This window comes from Lonchura striata, chromosome 2 (genome assembly GCF_050655825.1).
Source record: "Lonchura striata isolate lonStrDom1 chromosome 2, ASM5065582v1, whole genome shotgun sequence".
Classification (NCBI taxonomy): domain Eukaryota; kingdom Metazoa; phylum Chordata; class Aves; order Passeriformes; family Estrildidae; genus Lonchura; species Lonchura striata.
This window is the reverse complement of record NC_140704.1, coordinates 134,814,149-134,838,175: the sequence shown is the minus strand read 5'-3', so window position 1 is coordinate 134,838,175 and position 24,027 is coordinate 134,814,149. Positions and strand designations below refer to the sequence as shown.

Sequence of the window (24,027 nt, the reverse complement as noted above, 5' to 3'; positions counted from 1 at the left end):
AGGGTTTTATTATTCCCAGAAGTTAACTAATTATTCCCAGAGGTGATTTGCTTTCAGAGTCAGGGACAGTACTTTCTTTGGATTCATGGCAGGTTAATGGAATTGAGTCTTTATATATGATGAAAGCCCTTTGTGATAATAAACCACATATATTTTCAGAATAAATGAAGTGGAATGTGACTTCCTAAGAGAACTCGGAAGGACTATGTTATAATTTCTGAACAGCACTCTGTATATTAATTAACATTGATAACATTAATTAACATTTCCTTTACCAAAGCTTTTTTTGACAGCATATGCACATACATATATACATAACATGGAGATATCTGTTCACTAAAATGAAAGTCAGAAATTACATTTTTTTTCAAGAGGGCACTGAAGAGACAGAACCCATAAAGCCACATATGTGCACCAGAGGAATGCAGCTGTATGCCTTCTGGACCTAAGCAGTGCTGTGGTGCATTTACCTGCTCAAATCCTTGCTCACTCAAGAAGAGATTTTCCTGGATAACTGATTCTGAAGATGACCACAAGGCTGAAAAATATGTATGATCTTTGTTGAAACCTTGAGGCTATTCTGTTTCAGACACTAAAAACACACTTCACAGGGCTTCATTAACACAGCCCAGATTAAGGATATTAACAGAGCCCTGCCCAGCTACAAATTGTGTGAACCCAGAATTCAAATAGGCCTTTCGTAAAGAGCAACAGTTGAGGCACAGCAGCACCCAGTACAAGCAGAAGCTGCCAACTGTCCTCTTGAGGGGAGCAGCAAGAGTGGCAGGAGTCTCCTTAATAATGGCTTGAATGTCCTCCACTTGCCTCACTGATAAACCAAATCTGCTGTGCTCTTCCAGCCATAGAGCATTCTGATGGTGTTGGCAAGGTTGGCTTCATGAGACTGCTCCTTGTGTTTCATTCTAAGAACTTTGGAATGGTTCCCAGAGAAAACATTTGTTAGATATGCATGACCATACGGACAACACTTTTATTTCCATGCATTTCTTTGTAGCCATGAGCATAAAGGCTTACTTTCTATTTTTTAAAGGGAAGTCAGGATTCTGAGACAATCACGAGCTCTCAGGAGTGGGCACCTCAGGCCTGCTTGCTGATGCAGAGAACTGGTCTGGCATGGGCGTGAGTCCTGACTAGTTGGCCATCATCCCTGAGACTCAGTACATAAGCCAAATATGTAGAAATTTATGTTAGAAGTTTTGAAGTCGCAGACATTTTAAATCCAGTGATCTGTAGTTTGTTTGTTTGTTCACATTGTTTATGCAGATGCAAACTCAGTGTGATTCATAACATGTGGGAACTAGGGGACACTTTTGCTCTGAAGAGCTCTCAGCTGTCTTGACTTTTGGGCATTAAGAGCTACACAGTTCTTTCATTCATGCTTTAATTTATCCACAAGGCTCAGAGGATATCAAGTATAAGGAATAGTGGCTTAGTAAATCACTTACTGTGCTTATTTTTGCCTAATATACTGTCTCAAGCAACAGATAGAAGATAGAGACAGGTAAAGCCTGAAATACTACTTTCCCAGAATATTCCCTCAGATGTCAACATTCTATGAATCATCACCATCAATTTAAATATGTTAAAATAATGCATACATTTAGTCCATAAACTAAAAATCAGTCAAGGCATATTAATTGTTTATGCAGTTTTAAGGACTTTCTTTGGTTCAAACTGGAGGAGAAAACACTGCTTAGACTCCAAATCCTTAAATCAAAGAAATCAACGAAAACTTGTCCTTGGGCAGCAAAAAGCACACTAAAATAAGATTTAAAATATATATGGATGTGGAAGTATAATTAACCCGCCCTTAGCTGACAGACACTTGACAAATGGGAATGTTAATACAATCTACAAACGATGTTAATCACTACAAATACTCAGGCCCTTGAGAAGGAGAAATTTCATCTCACCTGTCTCTGAACATCTAAAAATTATGTGTCTAGTCTGGCAAGTCATCCAGACTCCCTGTATATTCAAGGAAAATACAGGCACTTCCAAAAATTTGTGCCAGAACTGGGAACAATCACCTTTGAGAAGTGTATGTCTCTTTTCCTTAATGGTAAGAACACATGCACAGACTGGATTAAATGTTTTCTTCCTAAATGTTCAATTTAAGTGGAATAGATACCAACCACAATACACAATATAAATAAAGACTATGGGCTAACCAAGTCTCTCATAAGAAGGACTGAAATGCCCCTCAGTCTGGGAAAACACATAAATGCAGTGCTATATTGATGCATTTTTTCAGAAAAAAGGTTTGAACATATTCAATGATATGGGAAAATTCACCACAGGCAGTAGCAGCAGCAATCATCTAAAACTAATGGAGCTTGCCTGCTTACAGGCACAATAGTAATATTTCTATATCAAAGCCCACATTTATGAAGAAAGGTAACCAGGAGGGTACATTAAGGTTTTCCCTTGACATTTCCTGAAAAGGAGCTATGACATTAAACACTTTGGAGGTTTTAGCTTGTTTTTTCAATTATGGGAAGCCTTGGCATGAATATTTTCTGGTCTGTCATATCCCCTCCACTTCACATCCATTCCTAACTCCAGTAATTTTTGGTCTTTTTAGCCTGTTATCAAATTTGACAAACAACAAACAAGCAAAACCATGAAGTTACTATAAGCTGGTAGAAACATTGAAGCCTGGTAGAAGATACTGATATTGCCAGAGTTTTGTGACACCATTAGAGAACTCACTCTGGAGAAAAATCCACAGAAAAACAGACTGCAATGTTTCTGCTGATTGGGAAACTACTCATTATTTTAGATCATCTTACAAAGCAAACTGATTATAAGTTGTCTTGCACAGACTTGTTTGTTTACCCAGTTAGAGAGATTATATACTAACTGGAAAAAAAAAAAAAAAGAATAATCAAAGAAAAACCCAAGGCAAAGCTTTAGCTTTTTGCTGTTGAAAAAGAGTTGTTTCATGTTAAAAGTTTCCTGTTCATAGGAGGGACCTTTATCCTTAGACCCTCCCCTCAAAACAACTTGCTTTGCTTTCAAGACCTTTGGCTTCCAGGGCACTGCTATGTTTTCTATACCTGATGCATTAGTCAGCATTCCCAGGATCAGTGGGAGGATTACTGCTGACAGCTGGAAGACAGAAGTATAAACTTTTCATAATTAAACTTTATCACAACTTACTTCCACAGGTTCTCTTGTCTGGATTTAAAATGAACCCTGGGTGGCATCTACAGTAATAGGAGTCCTTGGTGTTAACACATTCGTGTTGGCAACCATGGTTATCCAAAGCACAGTAGTCTACAACTGAAAAAGAACAAGACAAATATGTGCAATTAGGAAAAAAATTAAAACTATTATGCATAGATATTATGGTTCTAGAGAAACACAGTAGCTATAAAAAAAGGAAAAGCTGATGTAATTGCTGTCCTGAAAAGCTTGTCTGCAAAAAGTAGTGCACTCACAACAACAGTTGGTAAATTAGATTTTAAATGAGTCCTGAATAATTTCTCAACTTTGAACATTTATCAGCTCCCAGATTGTCAGGAGCCTTCTCAACATGTTTTCTCAGATCTGGAAACCATGCCTTAGTGACTAACTCTGTCCAGATGTTCACACTGTAGGCCAGGACATAGAAAAGTTTGTTTGACTTAGTTCTGTCTTCTGTCTCTCAAGTCCCAGTCCTGGAATTGCTCTACTTTTCCTTAGTTCCCTCCCAGCTGTATTAATTCTCAAGAGCTGTTCCTGTAGTCTGAGTATATAGGAGAATCTTGGCATATCTTCTACACTGAGGCCTGTCACAGTACATTCATTCCCTCTAATGTGCTCCAGATTTGTTCTGTATGAAGCAGCTACATCTACAAAGCCTGAGAGCTTCAGGCTGATATTCACCATAGATATTCTGCTTATGCCTTTTGCATGGAAAAAAGAAAGTCACAGGCAGTCCTGCCACCTATTTCATAAGTCTGATCATTTATTACACAAATCTATACTTAAAATTTATATTGCCAAAGGGTAATAAAGTAATACTTCAGAGTTTGCTCTGTCAAGCCCATTCAAAGTTGCTAAAGAAATTAAAGGATTTTTAAAATTTCTTTGCAGGATAAGCTTCATCTTCACAACAAAAGTCTTAGAAGAAATTAAAGATAAGTCACAAAGCTGGTGCTCTGCCTGCAAAGAGCTCCCAGCCCTAAATTAGGAAAGTGTGTACCTGATTCTTTCTGCAGAAGACAGTAATATGCTTAGCTTCATACCAAGACAGGTTCCTCTTTGCCATCTGAGTATGTTTATTCACTACTTTATACTGATGAACCTCACAAATTACTTTAAGAGGCAGTAATTTGTTTTAATGCAAGCAATTCTTTCTTCAGTCATGCACACTCAGGTGTGCTACTATATTTAGGCAACATCATCTAGTCAGGAAAGCAGATTCAATTACTGTGAAAGTTTCTTTTAACCCTTCAGAATATTTGCGTTGAATCAAGTTAAGTTACTTATTGGCTACCATATGATACCAATTTCCTGGCAAGAACCTTCCTGTGTCCAGACTGAATCAATTAATATTAAAACCTATTTACTGAATACATGTTTCAAAGATATTATGTATCATACAATTAGCTTTCCTCTTAAATTAATTCTAACATGCACATTTTCAAGTGTTTAAAAGGCACATTAAGAAACAGGTAGGCCAATGAATACATGCTATTTAGCATCATGCTTGGGAAATAGCCCATATGAATGTTTCTGTAAAGTTACCTCCTCCTCTGCATTTAAACCTTAATAAATTTAATTTCTACTGCAATACCTACAACTGCCCAAATTATAACAGTGAGACTAGAATATTCACTTGGAAGAGACACACAATGACCATTTAGTCCAACTGCTTGACCAGTTCAGAGACGGCTTTGTCCAAATGCCTCTCACACACTGACAGGCTTGGAGAATCCACCTCCTGGATAAAGCCTGTTCCAGTGTTTGACCATCCTCTTGGTAAAGAAATGCTTCCTAATGTCCAGTCTAACCTTCCCCTGGCACAGCTTTGAACCATGCCCATATATACTCTCCCTGGGAGAAAAGCGTATTTCTACAATGAGTCATGAGATACACATGAGAATGTGAAAACTTGAGAGTTCACTGTTTTGAATTTTATCTCATGTCTATTTAAATAAGATTTTTTTTTTCTAAATTATTTATTAGTGTCCTTTTTAGTGAGCAAACTATTAATTCAGTTGTCATCTCTGCATATTTGTTCCACCTTGTTTTTCTCATTTGGTATTAGTAAGTGATGAGAACCACCTTTTACTTCCAGTTAGCAGTTCTGCACTCTGGGTGCTTACATTGTCCTCTCTGAACCATGGACTCACCTTTCTCATAAGGGGTTGTTTTAGCCCTAGGATGTTTATAGAGGTTATTCAGGCTTGGGAGGATGAAGGAAGTTAAGGAGAAGGGTAGGAGAAAAAGGTGTAAAGCAAATAAATGCATCAGGAGAATGAAAAAGAATGTGAGGGAAGAACAGAGCAGACTCAGGGAAGATTCGTAAGAGCCTAAGAAGCAGCCAAAAAAATCCAGCAGTGCCAGGACTGCAGAGAGGTGCCAGAAGCCAAACTACTGCCAGAAAAAGGGGAACCAAGCCCAACAACTGCAGCAAGATGGATACAGTCTAGCACTAGTGCCAGGAAAGAGAGGACAGCATGTCCAGCAACACCAAGGTGGAGAGACTGAGTGTCCAGCAGCACGATGGAGAAAGCTCATTACCAGAAGGCTTTCAGTGACAGGACTTTGTCCATGTGAAAAACACCTCAAAAAAGGCAAAGTGATAGTGCCCTGTAAGCCAGATTTACCTCTGAGCAGACATTTTCAAGTACTGTTTAGCCTATAAATTAGTTCATAAACTATGCATTGCAAACTCTCAGAGTGGTTGGTTGTTCAGTGGTCAGCTTGAATGGATACTTGTGAGTTCTGACTGTGAGATTTCATATAATTATTGCTATTCAGGTAACTGGCTGGTACATGTCAATAAAGCAATTAGTATCACCACTGATCCTTAAACTAGCCCATCATAAAAATTTAATAAACATGCCTGTGAAATGAAGTTTTGGCACTTTCACATTTGCTTTTGCTCTAGTTAAAACTTTTAAAGTCTTAGATATCTTAGATGGGAACCCTTGACTCTTTCCAAGAATATCACAATGTGTATTTCCTACTGAAATTCTCTTTTCATTCACTGAAAGGAGAGGAGCAACTAACCTTAATGAAGTCACTGCTTTTTGCAAAATTGTTATTATTATCAGTGGTCTCTAGTATATGTGTACATAAAGATATTTCTTTGGATCCTGCTCATTTGATAATAAATACTTCACAGAAAGGAAGGGTTAACTAGCTTAGAAGTAATGAAGACTGAGAGTTATCACTACTGATTCAGTACTGCACATAGTCTCCCAAAAATATTTTCCAGGAAGGATGATTATTCACTGGTGATCATATCTGCAGAAGCTGTACATTCTTAGTAGTAGAATACTCCTCAAAAATCTCAAATTGTTCAAACCTGAAAAGTCAAATTCTGGAGGCTGACAATAGGATTTGCAGACAAATTAGCATCAAATTACCCAGACAATCTTTTCCTGTTCAAGAAATGTAGAGAAACTAAGTTCTGCATAGGCCAAATATAATTAATATACATTGAAACATTCTTGCACATTAGTAAGAAATTTAAAAGTTAAGTGGCCAAATATGCAACTGAAAAAGAAAAATAAAAAATAGAGATCTTAACAGTGTGCTTTAAAATCCCAATTAATACTGCTAATTATTGCAGTGGTATGAATAGTATGTATTCATGTTTTGCTGCTAAAAGGTAAAAATTAATAGAAATGGAGAAGAAAAACTGCTATAAAAGACAAGACAGTGAACCCCTGCATGCTGTATTTTGAAAAGAATTGAAAAGACAATTTGAAATCTTTAACAATTGTGCTTACAATATGTGTATATTTCTTCAAGAAAAAGAGAGTCAGTGAGGAGGTAGGGAAAAAAGTCAAAGATGCATTACGCCTCCAAACAGCACTTTCTCCAGACTTTGTAGATAAGGTATTAAAAGTCAAAAAAACCAAATGCCAATGCAAGTAATTTAGTAAGTGGCATAGAAATATTTTGAAGTTTTACATAACAAAAATAGACTTTGTATTTATTACAAAAGATAATATTAGACTTGACATACAAAGAATTTCACCAGAATGAAAGCTCTGGTAGCTACCTTCCTGGTAAGGATATCTTGGTCTGTCACAGATCTTCAACTTAATAGAAAGTAGTAACAACAGCTGATGACACTAAACATGAATATTTTGGATTAGAATATATGGTACAAAAGAACTGGGGATGAAAGAAGTTTCCAATAGAAGTCACAGATTTTCTGCCTCAGGACATAGTCAAATAAAGAGCAGAGAAGTATATCCTTTATCCTAATACAAGTAAAGGTCAAGAGGGTCAGCTAAGGTTACTAGGTGAATGTTAGATATAGAAATTTGGGGCAGAACATAAAAACTTGCTTAATTAACCAGTATTATCTGCAATTTACAAACAATTTGGCTTCAAAAAGCAGGCTTTTCAAATGGTATATGAGTGGCCAAATTATGCTGGAGACAAATGATATTGAGACCTTTAAATACTCAGATACTGAAATCATGAAGCTGTAAGTAAAGGAAACATTTCTGATTATTAAGTACAGAGTGAATATTCTTCAAAATCTCATGTTATTCCAGGCCTAAAAAACCTCAAAAACTTGTTTGTGAGTCCTGTGTGAAGCTACATGAAGAAAGTTCCATGAAGTGTCACCTATATTGCATCTCAAAGCCAATAGCTCTTTGAAGGTACTAAGAGAAAGATATGTTAGAACTGTCTTAAAATGACAAGAAATAGTAGGGTGTTGCAGAAAAGCATTGTGGTGGCCTGTGGCAGATTTGAGGCTAAGGATTGACTTGGATTCATTTCCATGGGACTTCAATTTGTGTTTGAAATTAAGCATGTATCTAAGTGCTTGCCTGAAGAGAATACCTAACAAATAATATAATTTTTTATCCAGATCTCACTAGGGCTTTTTGCAGTGGAAACCAGAAGACAGCATTTTCTCAGAATGTAGCATGGAATGAAAAGTTTACAAGAATAGGTACATAGGCTTGTAAAAGAGATTATACTAGAAGCATTTACCACACATAAACAGAGAAGAAGACTGAAATATTTACAGAGTAATAGAGAGGGAAGTACATTTTGTGCTAAAGAATTATTGCACCATATTTCCATACCCTCTCTTTTGAGCTGTAATTCTTGGAATTGATATTTGCTTCCACATTATCCGCAGTGAAAATTAAAGGCACATAGTGGATGGGTTCCTAAAGTGGCTAAACTTTCCTTAAAGCCACCTTTTCAAAAAGGGGATGAAATTTCTCCTCACATCACCAAAAAGTGAAGTGAAAAAATGTCAAGAAATTGTCCCTTTTCAATTTTTTCTGTGCGTAACTTCTGTCTGAAGAGGAGTTACTGAGTTTGTCCACCTTTGATTTTTTAATGGCCACATATGTCATTGCCAATACATTGCTAGCCACCTACACGGATCTTGAATAAAACATCGGGTGTGCCATTTCAAAACAGAAAATTACTTTCTGTGTGAAATTGGCTAGAACAATTTTCCCAAGATACTATTCATCATCAGTAAAGACCTACAAAAATGTCAATTATGTGTGCTTTCTCATCTACCTCTCATACAGGAGAACATAATTGTCTATGGCTAAAGTGGATACTCATTTATATTGAACTTTGGTTTGTGTCAAGAGATAAATGTGAATTGCTGAATTCATACTTACCAACACAACTCTTTCCATTTGCATCAAGCTCATACCCATCATAACATTGACAGACGTAGGACCCCAGTGTGTTCACACAAATCTGCTCACAGGCGTGTTTCTCCACAGCACACAGGTCCTGAGCTGCAACACATAATTGCATGAGTATGACCTTCTTTGACCTTCTACAATGCACAGTAGACCATAGATCAAAGTAAATTTCAGGAAACTATGAACAGCTCTTTACAGATGAGCTCATTTTAACACCAATCATGCCAATGTTCTGTCAAACAGTGAAAGACAGGATCAGTCACTCAAAACTGAGGCACTCATTCATTCAGCTGATGGCAAAGACTATTAATGGACCAATGATGCCTAGTAGAGTTCCTTGATGTATGTTTCCCTAAAATGTTCAAAGCACATTTTTCAGGGATTTTTTTTTTTTAAATAAAAGTAATTGTGCTTATTTGTGTACTTCTGGGCTTTTATTTTGCATAACCAGATAAATGATGATGAGGCTGGAAAGGGAAAGAAAAGGAAAACAAAACAGTAAAAAATATGGGGATATTTAATTTCTGAGTTTTAGAATTTTTCAGTTTTATGCAAGATACCATCTCAAGTTACCCCTCCCATGCAAAAGATCTCAAAAAAATGACCATGACAAATGAGGTCAGTTCAGCACCTAGCCAAAAGCACACTGGGCTCTCTTTTCAACAGACCAAAGCTTTATGAGAACCCCAAGTTTCCCCAGCAAAAGCTCTGGAAGACAGAGTACTTTGTGTTGCTCAAAGACTGCTCAACACATAATGGTCATTTACAGCTACAAAATAGGCTTTTGGAACATGTTTGAAGAAATCAGCCAAGCAAAAACAAATTTTCTTTTATAGCTGTCTGATTCATATCAAGCGGCATGATGAACAGCATAAACAGTCGCTTAACTCTTTTGTTCCAGCATAAACAGCCACAAATAGATAATTTTCCAGCTTGTTTCAGCTACATTCCTCTTTTGTATTATTTTGTTTATTAATGTAAGATTTGAGCATCTCTAGAGAAGAATGGGAGAGATTAGTTAAACAAACAAATACAGTGTAATAAGTAAAGAATACCCATTATCTGACACAAATACTCTTCTCTAGAAAAGTGAGACCACAGTACACAAAAGGAGCATCCTTTCATGGATGCAAAACCATAATAATTAAACAAATGTAAAAATATTTTTAGCTAAAAAAAAAAAAGCATTTCCCAGCATGAAGTGAAGTTGACAGTTCATTGCTGATTGAAGCCATTTGGTTAAGGGCTTTAAATAACTGAGTACTGATAGCATATACTCTCACATTAAAAAAAAAAAAGGGAACAGATGAATAAAAACAGAGTTGAACAAAAGAATGGAAAGAGACTATAACATTAGCTACATAGCATTCATCTTTTCTGCACTACTTAATTCAGAAAGTGTTAAATGATGTATGTAAAGAAGCTATTTGTTCATTGAAGAGCTGCCAATACAACCAAACCTTATATAAATACATCTGGTTTATATTGATCATGTACTTAACATAAACATGATGAAGATCTATTTTACTTAGATGTCAAGTGAAGAATCCATTGTCTCTGTGCACTTGTGGGCAATTAACATCTACTGAAAGTAACTAAAATACTCCCAGACTGTGCATTTTTCTTCCACTGTGGTTCTCCTACCTCCAGAACTAAGCTGTCCCCTTTGTTCAGGCTTGGCTCCCCATCCTCATGAATTCTGTTACATCTCTGTGGGGATTTTAGATGTGAGTGATCATTTAATGTAATTGTTTGACCTCCAATTGTTTGACATGAGTGACCATTTAATGCAATTGTTTGATCTCCTCTAGACTGACAGTGCATCATCTCTCACCAATGATTTACACTATCCTAGTATTTATGGCCAGTTTGATGACTCATATTTCCAGCGCTAATTGCTAAAATTAATTAATAATTTGGTGATGTAAAAGAACCAAGGGCTACAAACACATTGAAGGACTAATTTCCCTTTCATATTGATCAAAGTGCAACCTGGTATCATCTTACTGATGATCAAAGCAGGTGAATCAAAGAAATCATGTGAGAGGTAAGTGGGGAAAACTAATAGATATCATAGCTAAAAAAGAAGTTAAAGCAATGCAGCAAAGGGCTTTGAAAAATGGTAGAGAGGGAGCATATTGAGGATTACTGTGCATGGGTCACCAGCAGGAAAATCACACACAATTCCAAAACTCTTCAAAATTAACCTGTATTTGAAGCAGTGCAGTGCCCAAATGCTGGACTACTGTCTGAGAAAAACTATGGAAATGTAACAGAGTAAAAAGAAGAAGATATAATAAAGAAATAATTTTTCATACTTGCAATTATTTTTTTTTATTTATTTACATACCTTCACTGTTTCATTAGTGCTTAGTATTTGATATTAAACACAGCTCTAAGCAAGAGAGACTAAGAATCCACTAATCACAAGATACCTGGTAGTTTTATGGCACTCTCCTGAGATACAAAACATCAAACACAATTATAGGATTTGAGCCTGCAGTTTTCACCTTAGTTCTAAATTATCAATTGTAAGAGCTACATCCTATGCTCTCATGATTGATAACTGTTTCTCACAGTTTCATGAAAAGATGTTTTCCAAAATTTTTCTTCTGGCTAAAATCAGTGTAGCAGCTTTAATTTTAATCCGTTCACTTTTATGTGAATCTGTACACTGCTGTGTGATAAAAACTTGAATTTTTAGCATGCACATTTTCCACAAGTAATTAAAGATAGTGTTACAAGATTTCTTTAAAATAAGGGGGATACAGAAATAAATTTGGCATATCCCTCCAATGTAAATTGCAGTTAATTACTAGAAAAGAAGTTAAAATGGACTAACAAAATACTTATCACAAAAATCAAAATTAAAGTGAAATAAAGTTTGTTGTTACAAACTATACAGCAAATTACTCAAAACTGAAAAAAGTCAACATTTTTAAAGAGAGGATAAGCAAGACTTCTGAAACCATTCTTTGAAAGGTTGCAAACCCTTATATTTCCACTAGCAGTCAGAAAGCGCTTTTCAGAATGTTATTTCAGTTTTCTCGTATGGGGTTTTTTGCACCTTTCTGTACCTTCTAGTCCTGTTGCTAGCTGGACAAGTTAGTAAAGTATCTAAACTCACTTCATTTGAGATAATAAAGTTGTTGATTTGGTTGTTTTTAATTACTGAACTTAAAATACCAATAAAGTTCAAATGTAATTTCATTATAGTTACAGTATACCTCTGCAGAGCTGTGTAAAATTCAGCTGGATGTATTTCAGAAAGATTTGTAAGAACTTCACTTAAAGCAAGAAAAAGAATTACAACTTCACTTTCTAGACATTTTCTGATGATTATCATTAATTATGTACTGACCTCAGTTCTTTATGAGCCCAACAGAAAAGGTAAGTGATGTTAAACACTTTTTGGGAATATGAAAGAGAAAAGAAAGATAACATACTGCTGCAAGTCTTCTGGTCAGCATTCAGAATGTATCCTTGTTTACATCTGCACAAGTAGGAGCCAGGGGTGTTTATGCAGAAGTGATCACAGTGATGCTCAACTATACTGCACATATGAGGCACTGAAAGAAAAAAACAGAAAACATTATTAGCTGCTGGTCTTAATTACTTGTAGTCACAACTGAAAAAAAATGGTGTAGAAAATGTTAGTGAAGTAACTCAGAAATTTCAAATTAAGTGTCGCTAGTAAAGACAAAAATGAGAGCTTAAGAAAATAAAAATACACAAGGGAGTATCTGAAAAAACTAATAATTTCATGGCGCTATGAAGACAATGAAACAAAGTTATTATAATCAACATTAGAAAATAAGTGAAGTTTAAGTGTAAGCTGATTTAGAGAACATTCAGTTTCTTGCATGAAGAAAATCACCACACAGCACCCAATAATAAAGAATGACTAAAACACAACTTAATGAAGAGACTGTTTTAATGAAGAGACTGTTTTGCTTGCTTAGTTATGAACGCTGAGGAAGGTGCAAATAATACATGATGACACTGAGTATATGTATCTCCAAGATTCATTATGCAGGAGCTGAGTTGAGCTACCCTCCATATTGTACGTCTTTCTGAGTCTACTTTTGTTCTGTTTGTATTTTATGTCTCTGATAGCAAGTATTAAAATGCAGCAGACAGATAATGAAAGAGAAAAAGAATGGAGGCCCATTCAGTCAAATTCATTGTTTAACAATTTTTCTCCAGAGCAGTATTTGGGATAAAGAAATTTTGAGGTTTTCTTTCCAGTGCAGCATTGCTTGTATGTAATCTCTATAATATATAAGTTAATTACTTCTCAGAGAACTTTGTGTGGCAAATTATCTATTTTGCTCAACAGCAGTTAGGGATTGATGTGTCCCTTAGCATGCTAGGTTGACAAAGCTCAGAATTTATGGAATAGATATTAACAGTAATCTTCTAGAAGCCACAACAGAAACTTGCTAAGTAACATAACCTGGTAGGTGTGGTACTTGTGGAAAAAACCCACATGTGATTTTAAGATATATACTATGAATCTGCTTTTTGGCATGGTTACAGGAGTTAGGTATTTATTGCTAACGCACAAACCACTAGAATTCCCTAATCTCTCAATCAGCTTCTTGGATTTCACAAATTTGTCCCATAATAAATCTTCTCAAGTACTTTTATTTATGTGAACATAGACCTACTTTGACTTCTTGTCTTGTCATCTTTCTGTCATTCTGAAAATGATAGCATTCAATGACAGGAGTCCAGTAACTCACGTTCTTCTGAGAGTACTTTGTTGCTGTCTATTACCAATCTTCCCATCTACCACACAAGTACAGTGTACATATTCTGAAGTGTTTCTGTTGCCTGCATTTCAAAGCAGTGATACTCTGGTCATTAGTCTGATTTCTGGTGGAATCTGCTCTCTGAATGATTTCTGCAACCGCATCTGTTGCAGGAGGCGTTCAGTGATCACAGGAAGGTAATAGAAAGGGTGATCTCATAGTTAACCAATCTGAACATGAGTCTTGTTGTGAATTAGATCTTATCTCTATATCACAGGGTCCTTATTTGATTTTGGGCAAGACAATTATATCAGTATCTTCAAGGAAACATCTTTCCTTGAACAGCCTTCACACTATAACTGTTCAGATAGAGACGCCTGAATCTGGATTTGCAAGAATGCAAGTGATGGCTATAGAGCTGTGAATAACATGTTGTATTAGCTCCAAAAATGTTACATGCCTGAAAATCATACCAGGGATTGCACTGAGTCAAATATTTAAAGTTAGTGGGTGGTTTTGACAAACTTAACCTTGTTTCTGTGCCTCCATTCCTCCAATACAAAATGGGGATGACACCACTATTTACATTGCAGGAATGTAATGAAGACTTTATTTGCCCTGGCCTACTCCATCCCAAGTTCAGTCTTTCTCACACTTCATCTAATCTCCATCTCCTTTCCTGGATTCTGTTCCCATTTCCACTGACATTCTTCAGAGTTTTCAACTCTTGTCGTATTCTTCATGCTTCTGATCCCTCAGGATGCTCTTTGCTTCTGTTTTACCTTTCTAACTAGTAATAAAAAGGGGTCCTGGCTTCAACTGGTGTTTCTGACATCCCCAAACCTTTAGCAGTCAAGGGCAGAAACTGTAGGGAACCTCTGACTTCATAGAATAGAGCACATCCAGTTTACAGGAATTCTTCTGAAAATATAGGTCCTGGGTACTTAGTAGTCTTCCCCCATCCAGTAATAAGTAGTGGTTATTTTGGCTTACTTTTTGTTTTCCCCACAGAGCTTCACCATTTGGCCATGGTTTTCTATTGTCATCACAGGAACCATGAAGACACATTCTCACAGACATAAGAGTAATTCAAACACAAGGACAGCTCAGGGACCAAAGTCTTTTCCCACAGCACAAAGCTCAGCAGAGAGCATTCCGGAAGACTTGACCAGAGAGGTGCCTTCAATGGCGTTAGCAAAGAAACAAGGTGTCCAGATGTTCCACTCAGCTACAATGATACTGCCTCTGGGTCCACATCTGGGAGGACCAACCTCATTTCCAGGAGGAATGTAGGTGCTCTAGGAAGCAGAGGCTATGATTAGTCTCTTGAGTAAAGCTCAAACTGAATGCTGCTTCACAATCAAGAGCAAATAAAATGTTATGGATCCTGACTTCAATTTAGTACCTTATGTTGAAATCCATATGAATCTAACAGCTTAAACTCTCTGTTGAATCTGGGTCTGAATTTTTAAACATGTCTTAGGATCTCACTGAATTCTCAGCACAGCAAATCCTGTGGAGGCACTCCCTTGGAGCAGGAGTCAACCGCATCCTTGTCACCTCCATAGTCCTCCATCAGCAGCAGGGGGGTGGCTTTACTGAGGAACACATAAGTTTGATTAAAAGTTAGATAAAAACTCTAATAAATCTATTAGAGACTGCCCAGTCAGAAAAAAAAACCTAACCAAGTAAATGGCATTTGTACTGGATTTGTTTCTAAAACATAATCTAAAAAATCAGCATTTGCTGTGCATTCCATTTAAACTCTGAATCCATGATTAGTTTACTTTTTCTTGGTTTTTAAATATATCCTACTACGCCAGCTAATAATACAGCAAGGAAGAAATGGGAAAAAAAATCTATTCTCTGATGAATGTCTGTGTTGGTGTTTTGTGCTGAGGCAGTACAGCTGCTCTTTGAAACAATTTTGGAAAAGACCAAGTAAGGAAAATTCTCCAGGCTATCGTTACAATAAGCTGCAGTTATTTTCTGGCAAAAGCATCCCTAAATGTGAATGAGCATTTAATCTTACCATGCATTCTTTTTCCGGATTCTAGTGAAAATACATCAGTTTAATGCCAAATTTGTATGAAATACTTTCATATTTATCTCATGAATAAATAAAAAAGAAAAGTCTACTAAGCACACAGATTAAAATAAAATTAATTATGAATGCCATAATATTTGCAAAAAGTAATTCCTTATCAGGGAATTACAGATGGAAGTGATACCTCTGTTGTTAGTTAATGCCTATTAAAATATTTACCTTATTGTATGAATGAATAATATCACTGCAACAGCTTTTTCTAACTTCTTGTATTTGAAATAGATGTAATACAAAAGCTGCTAAGTCTGTGTTTCACTTCCAGTCACAAGGCATATGTAGAAATGATTCTTTGCATAGAATTAGTATGTAAGCTTTGGAAGAGGAATCCATGAACTCTCAAGACTATTTAAATAACTGAAAGACTGTTCAGCAGATTTAAGTTTCACTACTAAGGGAGGTCACACTTAAAATGAAGAGATGAAAAAACTTATCTAATATCCAAATAGTATAGATCATAAATTGATTGCTATTATGCAATAGGAAAATCATGATATGTGTGTTTGCCTAACTGCTTATGACCATGAGCAATTAAATCACATTTTATGGCACTTAATAGTAGCGTGAGTTTTCCCCATATGTGTGACTGCTGCTCTGGATGTTGTTTGGCTAATCTCCCTTCAATATATATGTTCTAACACATAAGGTTTCATGTAAAAACAAAAGTTTAATTATAATGTATATTTTTTCTGTTTCACTTTCATCTATATATTCAAATCTATAGATAAAAATCTTACCACAAAGTTTAGTCTGGAAGGCAGAGGTTAGTGTTTCAATCTGACTGAAATTAGCAACCAGAAACACATGTTCTTCATGTGGCTCACTCCCAATGGACTTCAGAGTATTCATATCCACTCTTCCCACGCCAATAGCAAAAATCAGGATTCCTGAGTTACGTGCTTTAGCAGCAATCTCTGCCACTGGATCTTGAGGTCTCCCATCTGTCACTATCATGATAATTCGGGGCACATTCTGCCTCAGAGGTCGAGCCCCCTCTGTCTCTGAAAATGCAATGTTCACTGCATACTGCAGAGCCAGTCCAGTCATGGTGCCAGTGCCCAGGTGCATCATCCTCCTCACCGCTCTTTCGATGTCCTGCTTCCGCCGGAAGGTCTTCAATGAAAACTCCTGTTTGACGGTGCTGCCGTATTGAATCAGACCCACGTGCGTGGCATCAGGGCTGATGTCCAGAAACTGCAAGATGGTCAAAATGAACTCCTTCACTTTTTCAAAGTCATAATGACTCACACTGCGAGAGCTGTCAATGATGAAAACAAGGTCCAGATGTTTGTTGTTGCAAGAGTTTTCTAAAAGGAAAATGCAAAAATAATACTTTACAATTTCAAAAGGCAAATAGATTCAGGTTTACTCTGACAAGTGCTCTGAAAATTCAGGAAAAATAGGACATACCACAATTATGACTACTAGGGCAATATAAATTTGTTCTCCAGTAAATAACAAAAACTACCTGATAATTGATCAGTTTTGTGTGTGTGTGTATATGTGAGGTAAGTGCCCAGAATGGTTAATGGAAGTGGAATGGTGAGATAGGATCACACAGAGCTTGGGTTGGAAAGGACATTAAAGATCATGTAGTTCAAACCCCCTGCCATGAGCAGGGGCATCTTCCACTAGACTGGTTTACTCAAAGCCCCATCCAACCTGGCCTTAAACACTGCCAGGAATGGGACATTCTCAACTTCTCTGGGCAGCCAATTCAAGTGCACCCACACAAATAAAGAAGTTTTTCCTCCACCTGGTCAGATGGAACTTCCTGTGCATCAGTTTCTGCTCACTGCCTGTTGTCTTATTGCTTGGCACCACTGTGAAGAGCCTGGTCCATCCTCTTAACCCCCTCCCTTCAGAGACTGACAGACATTGATGAGGTCCCCCCTCAGATGGCTCTTCTCAAGGCTGAAGAGGCCCAACTCTCTCAGCTTTTCCTCATATGAGAGATGCTGCAGTCCCCTAATGATCTTTGTAGCCCTCCTCTGGACCCACTCCAGCAGCTCCATGTCTCTCATGTGCTGTGGAGCCTGGAACTGGACAGAGCACTCCAGATGTGGCCTCACTTGGGCTGAGTAGAAGGGCAGGATCACCTCCCTGGAACTGCTGCCAATGCTCTTCCTAGTGCGCCCCAGGATACATTTGGCTTTATTGGCCACAAGAACACAGTGCCAGCTCATGGATATTTCATTGTCCTTCAGGACCTCCAGGTCCTTCTCTGCAGATCTGATTCCAGCAGGTCAGCCCCCATCCTGTACTGGTGCGTTATTCCTCCCCAGGTGCAGGACCCTGCCTTCACCTTTGTTGAATTTCAGATTTTTCTTCTCTGCCCATCTCTCCAGCCTGTCCAGGCCATTCTGAAGGGCTGCTCAGCATCTGGGGTATCGGCCACTCCTCTCAGCTTTGTGTTGTCAGGGAACTTGCTGAGGAGGCCTCTGCTCCTTCACCCAAGTTATTAATGAAAAGTTAAACAATACTGGGACCAGTACTGAACCCTGGGGGGACACCACCAGTGACAGGCCTCTAACTAGACCTTGTGCAACCCTCTGGGATCTGCTGTCCAGCCAGTTCTCAGATCACCTCTCTGTCCAGTCACACAGTCTATACTTCCTGAGTTTGCCTGGGAGGATGTTGTGAGAGACAGTGTTGAAAGCCTTGCTGAACTAGAGGTATCCCCTGCCCTGCCCCATCCCTCCAAGCAGTTGTTTCATAGAAGGCAATCAGGCTAGTCAGGCATGATTAACCTTTAGTAAATCAATGCTGAAATGTTTTAAAGGAAATAAAATTGCAGCCATTTTATCCATCTCCCTTGTCTGTCCTTCCCCTCATATGCACACACATTCTTAGCCTTCTTTTCTGTAATTATCCTTCTTTCCTCTTGGTCTGCTCCCACAAATCATAACTTGGCATTATTTTTGTATTGCTGGAATAATTCATGTTATATTAGTAAAGATAATTTGTAATTTTATGTATATATAAGGTAATTAAGATAATAGGTAGAAAATAGTTATGTCAGGATATCTGTATCCCATTAGAACTGGAATTTTGTTTCTGCTCAGCTTGGCTTATATTCAGCCTACTCTGATTTTGAAATAATAAGCAATCCAAGCATATTCCTATGCTTATGAATAAAGCGGTACTGTAGACCACACATGAATAAATCCAGGCAGTCATCTTTATTGTCATTAAAGAGCATTTTTATTCTGTGCCCAAAAATGTTCTTGGTAATCTATGAAAGAGGCTTCTGAGTTAACGAGTGAAAACAGGCATCTTTCTCACCCCCTGCCTTGGCAGAAATGCTCATCGAGTGTTCGTCAGCAGTCACAAGTGAATTTGTTTAAAAGACAGTCCACAGAGACACATTTTTCCAATTGAGTCCTTGATTGGTCCACTTGTACTAGTGAAGTATGACATGATTTTTGATTATACAGTCAAACAGTACTTTTCCACCAAACATTTGCCTCATTCACTGTACCAGATGGATGACAGTGCACTGGGAATTTAATTGGGTTTGGCAATACAGGAAACTACTAATTACGAGTGTCTCATCTTAGTAAAATGAGGATGCCACTGCAGTCTGATGAGCATTCTTCCCATCTTTAATCTTTCAAGCCAGGTATACAAACACAACTAACAACCTCACAAGTTTATTCATAGCCACAGGAATTCAAGATGAGCAGACACAATGATTGAAGTCATAGGTATATCTGACCCTATGTTCTGTCTCTGACAGAGGCCAAAAGTAGATGCACGTGGAATAACTTAAGGAGAAGAAAATGCCATCTGCAGTTATTCCCTGAACTGCAATGCTTTTGTGACTCAGGGATTTCCTAATTTGGAGGAGTCTTTAGTATACACATTAAACCTCTTGATTTCTTTTCATCAACATCCCATCAAAGTCCTTTTAATCTTTTTCCATATGCTATCTTCTGTGGCAAGTCTGATAGCTCAACCCACAGGCTTGCCTCAAGCCTGTCATGTGCTGGCTTCCTGTGAATGGTCAGTCATCCATTGTCATCATGCAGCTCATGCTTGTGTCTCATATTTCTTATATTCTTTCAGAAAAGTATGCTGAGCAGAAGCTGGAGGACGTACCCAGGGTCCCAGAAAGCTCTTCAGATGCCTAGAAGGCATCCAGCCTTCACTTCTACTGCTGTCCCTAATAGCTTGGCCTGCCCATCTGTGCAGTAGTCAGATATAGACATACTCTGTCTGTAATATTTCTGCTTCAGTGACTCTTATAAAAAAAAGGCTTCTGATAGCTGACATAGATTTCAGGGAGTGTTCAGTTATGAGTGTTTTTTTTGGCTGAGTGGAGTGCCACTGCAGACAACAGGATTTTCTCTCTGAGGCAACCATATAATTTCTCTGTGATGCTGAGCTAGTCCAATACATGAAACTTTCCCCAGATGGGTATTAATTACATGTTTGAAATCATGACATTTGATTTGTAGAACTGCTGAGCACTCACAGCTGTAGTTGACGTCATAGAGAGCAGTAGTTTGTACATACAAAGTGCTGCATAGTGCCAACTTCCTTGAAAAATCAGTCCCTTCACATTTCTTATCAGCCAGCACAATTAACAGATGTTTTTGACATGTATTCCTTTGTGTTCTGTTTTCTCTGCTTTTAATGAAGCACTTATATTCTCCTGACTTGTCACAGTATTAGATTTCTAAATTCTCAGGCCCTGCCACACAAAACGTTACAGTGCAGCCCACTTAAATAGTTAACTGTCATTCAGAGAGGATTTCCACTCTTGCATGGGGAATGAAGTCAAAATCTCAACAATGACACAATAGGGTAATGCATAAATACCTGAAGAGTGACATTTGACAAGGGCATGTGGTGGTAGGACAAGAAGTAATGAGCCAATAATAAACTAAAAGAGGCCAGGTATAGATTAGATGTGAAAGAGAATAAGAGTGAAAGAGAATTACTTTGGTTATAAAGATATTTGCCAAAGTTGTGAGAAAGTTCACAGTTCAAAATGAGAGCTGGTCAGAGGAAGAGATTATAGTTTACAGGACAAATGGAGAAGCATGTAACTACTAAAAAGCTATCACTGAAAAGAGCTACTCATCCATAAACCTACTTCTAAGTCAGCAAAGGTCTTGTATTGCCAACACAAAAGTTAAAAAAACCCTCAGTGTGGGTTGTATTATCCAAAGTAGAAGTCAGGAGAGGCTTTGTCCAGCAAAGACAGAAGGAAAGATCAAGTCAGTAGTAAATATGTTCTCCACTCAATATCCAGTTCATAAATGATAGCTACAGTCATGCCACCTTTGGAAAACTAACAATGCAAGGAAATTTCAGTTCTACTAGGAAGAATTCATCTGGGATCCAATTACTGAGAGATACATAAAACAAAGCTTAAAGTAATACTGAGCATCTTCATTTCCTCTAAAGCTGGAAATTTAGTAAATCACTTTATCTGATGACTGTAGGTTTCCTTCTATTCCTTTCTCAAAGCAAATTAGGCTCAACCTGTTTTGGCTTTGACAAAGCTCACAGTACTTTGATTTTGCTCACCCACCCAGAGCCTGTGTCTGAGAGTGTGTTTCTATCCTCTCATTTTTTATTGTTACATTCCCTTAATACAACTAAAGTAGCACTAGGGCATTCTTGGGCATTCAAATTGATTCTTCTAGGCTGTTAAATCATTAGAACAGTTCCTGATACTGCTGTCTGAGGACAGTCACATTTTCTCAAGCAGTATTCAGGCATGATATAGGAAGCAGCATAAGCCAGGAATCCATCCTTTGTGGATAGAACTGGTCTGTGAGCTCAGGATACTCCCCATGACAGAAGCAGGCCACGCTGTGCCACTGGTCTCAGTGCTACAGAGCAGTTTAAGGTACCAGCTAAGCTCAGAGGCCAGCTGGCTCCATCCACAGTGTTAAACTCACCATCCTGCTCAGAGTGGCTATACACAAGAGGATTCCTGGAAATTGTTCTTTGTACCTTCTGAACCACACATGGTGACTGCTAGTCACTGTGGGCCAGAGACAGCTCCAGCCATTTAACAGCAACAACAGTGGTGGAGTTCCAATGTGCAACAATGTGCCCAGCACTGCTTCGTTTCCTCAAACACTTCCATCTGGGCATATTCAAACTGAACACATTCAAAGACACAATTTTTAGATGGTGATTTTTCAAAAGTTTTTGCAAGCTGGTTGTCTTGAAAAAGCTGCTTGTTTAAAAATAAGTTAGTTATTTTCTGGTTTTGTCCTACATCTTTATGACACCTTAATACTTTTTTTCCTTAATTTAGATATTACTTATTTGGTTATGTAGGTCTTTATCCTAATAGATGAGACAGGATAAATGTTAAAAAAGGCTATTGTTGTATGCAAAACAAAAGGAAGTTAGCTCAGTTTCATAAATTCTACAACAAAGTTTATACATTGAAAAAGTAATTTATAACAATTAGCTCCATGAAGATGTTTATTATAGAGTATGACAATTCCAGCAAAAAGAGTTAAGAAAAAATTATATCATAGAACAATTATTGCCTGATGTCAATGGTGATTTTAATATTTTGTGTTTCTTCGCTCACACCCCAGTAATGTATATACAAAAATTACATGTGCTGTGACACTGCCAGCAGAAACACCAGGTTTAATTGTAGATTTTATCTTTGAGTAACAGAACCAGTCTTCATTCAAAATTAAAGGGGGAGAAAACTATTCTCCCTGTTCACATATTTTACAACTTCTTGTTAAATGTCTGTTCTTTCTTTACTATTTTATTATTTCATTTTCCCTCAAGCCCTCAATATTACTTGCCCATCTTCTTTTTAGAACTTCTTTCCTTATAAATCTCTGCATAACTCCTATGAAATTTGTTAAAAGATGTATGAATTTCCTGGGTATCAAATATTTTTTTTATTGAAATCCACAATTCTAGTTTTCCCTAGCTAAATATCCAGCTAGAAAGATGGTGTTTGACATGTTCTCAGAAAATGCCAAAAGATTTCCTAAGTCATCAAGAAGGTTTAATCTTCTTATCATAAAATTACACAAGTTCTACTAGCCAAAGAATAGCTAAATTTCCAATTCATTCAAAAACATACTAAGTGCAAAACGCTTTGGGAAACACATTTTGTGACTGTGATTTTTGCAAAGAAGAGCAGTTATTCCAAGTACTTCTTGTCTCTAGTGAGACATTTTGAGAAAGTTAGCTTCCACTCCTTTTGTTTTTTATTTTAATTCAAAGATGGACAAAGTATGGTATGGTACACTTCAGATATAATCATACCTAGGCTCCTGAAGTAAACATTAGAAACTGCCCAATACCCCCTTCCTAGCACACATACATGCTGCACTTGGTTCTGCAGGGGATGTCCCCTCTTCCCAGCTCTGGGACAGGCTGTGGATCCAAGACCTGCCCCTGTATTTTCTGGCCCCATCCTTGCTCTGAATCTTTCCCCAAACACACAGACGTATGGCCCTAACCCAAACATTCATTATGAATTTGGCAGCTCACCCATTTTTCCTTACAAATTTCTTCATCTGGGAACAATCTCTAAATGGAACACAGCCTCCAGACATTTCTTTATTGCTTCTGACAAAATATTTTCTGAACTTTCAAAATTTCTGGGACAACTGTAGAGCAGGAGGCTCTTCTCCAGAGATTTCCATTTCCTTCTACATGCAAATGCTACATTATTGGTCACTGCACTGACTAAAGTAGTACATTACTTTGTTCTCATTTCACCTCACTATTTCTATTCCTTCTCTGTCGTGCTTTTCAAAATAACAAGGTTATTATTAACACTAAGTCCCTCTAAATCCAAAGTCCCAGAACTGACTCATAGTATTTCTTCATTTCTTTACCTACACTGGTGCTTCTCTGGTATGAAGCCAAAGTATGGTGTAAGAATAGTCTCAAGTTTATGCTGTTCTGAGACAGAAACTGTTTGGTTTCCTGACAGGAGTCAAACATGCTTTCATGGTCAGGAAGACCAGGGAACAGGTTGTTTTCCTTGCAGGCAGTGGAACACCTGCACAGAAGCATAAAGAATCCTGATATCCCCATGCACACGGCAACATGAAAATCTACCCACCACTTTCTGACAGAAACAAATGTTATGTGCTCTCAGCTAAGGATAGCTTACACCCATGAGAGATGAGGAATTCATCTTCTGAGCCACCATAGAGAAACTCATGGTACGCACAGTAATGCTATTTTGCATCCTGTTCCCACAGCCAGCCTGGAAGCACTTATACTGACTGTGACTGTCTTCCTGCACTCACCTGGAAAACATTAAATCACAACCAAC

The 24,027-nt window shown here is 37.6% G+C and overlaps 1 protein-coding gene across 13 annotated transcripts in view; it reads right to left on the bottom strand.

Annotated features, from left to right (window-relative positions):
* MATN2 (matrilin 2) overlaps positions 1 to 24,027 on the bottom strand; it is a 68,084-nt gene that overhangs the window by 27,379 nt on the left and 16,678 nt on the right. For 12 of the 13 annotated variants that reach the window (XM_085572374.1, XM_085572383.1, XM_085572382.1 and 9 more), the window contains exons 3-6: positions 16,475 to 17,044; positions 12,326 to 12,448; positions 8,850 to 8,972; positions 3,184 to 3,306 (exon numbers count right to left, since the gene is read on the bottom strand). In XM_085572374.1, coding sequence (XP_085428500.1) covers positions 3,184 to 3,306; positions 8,850 to 8,972; positions 12,326 to 12,448; positions 16,475 to 17,044 — 939 coding nt within the window. The remainder of the gene's footprint in view (positions 1 to 3,183; positions 3,307 to 8,849; positions 8,973 to 12,325; positions 12,449 to 16,474; positions 17,045 to 24,027) is intronic. The other variant, XM_085572385.1, reaches the window with a different exon arrangement.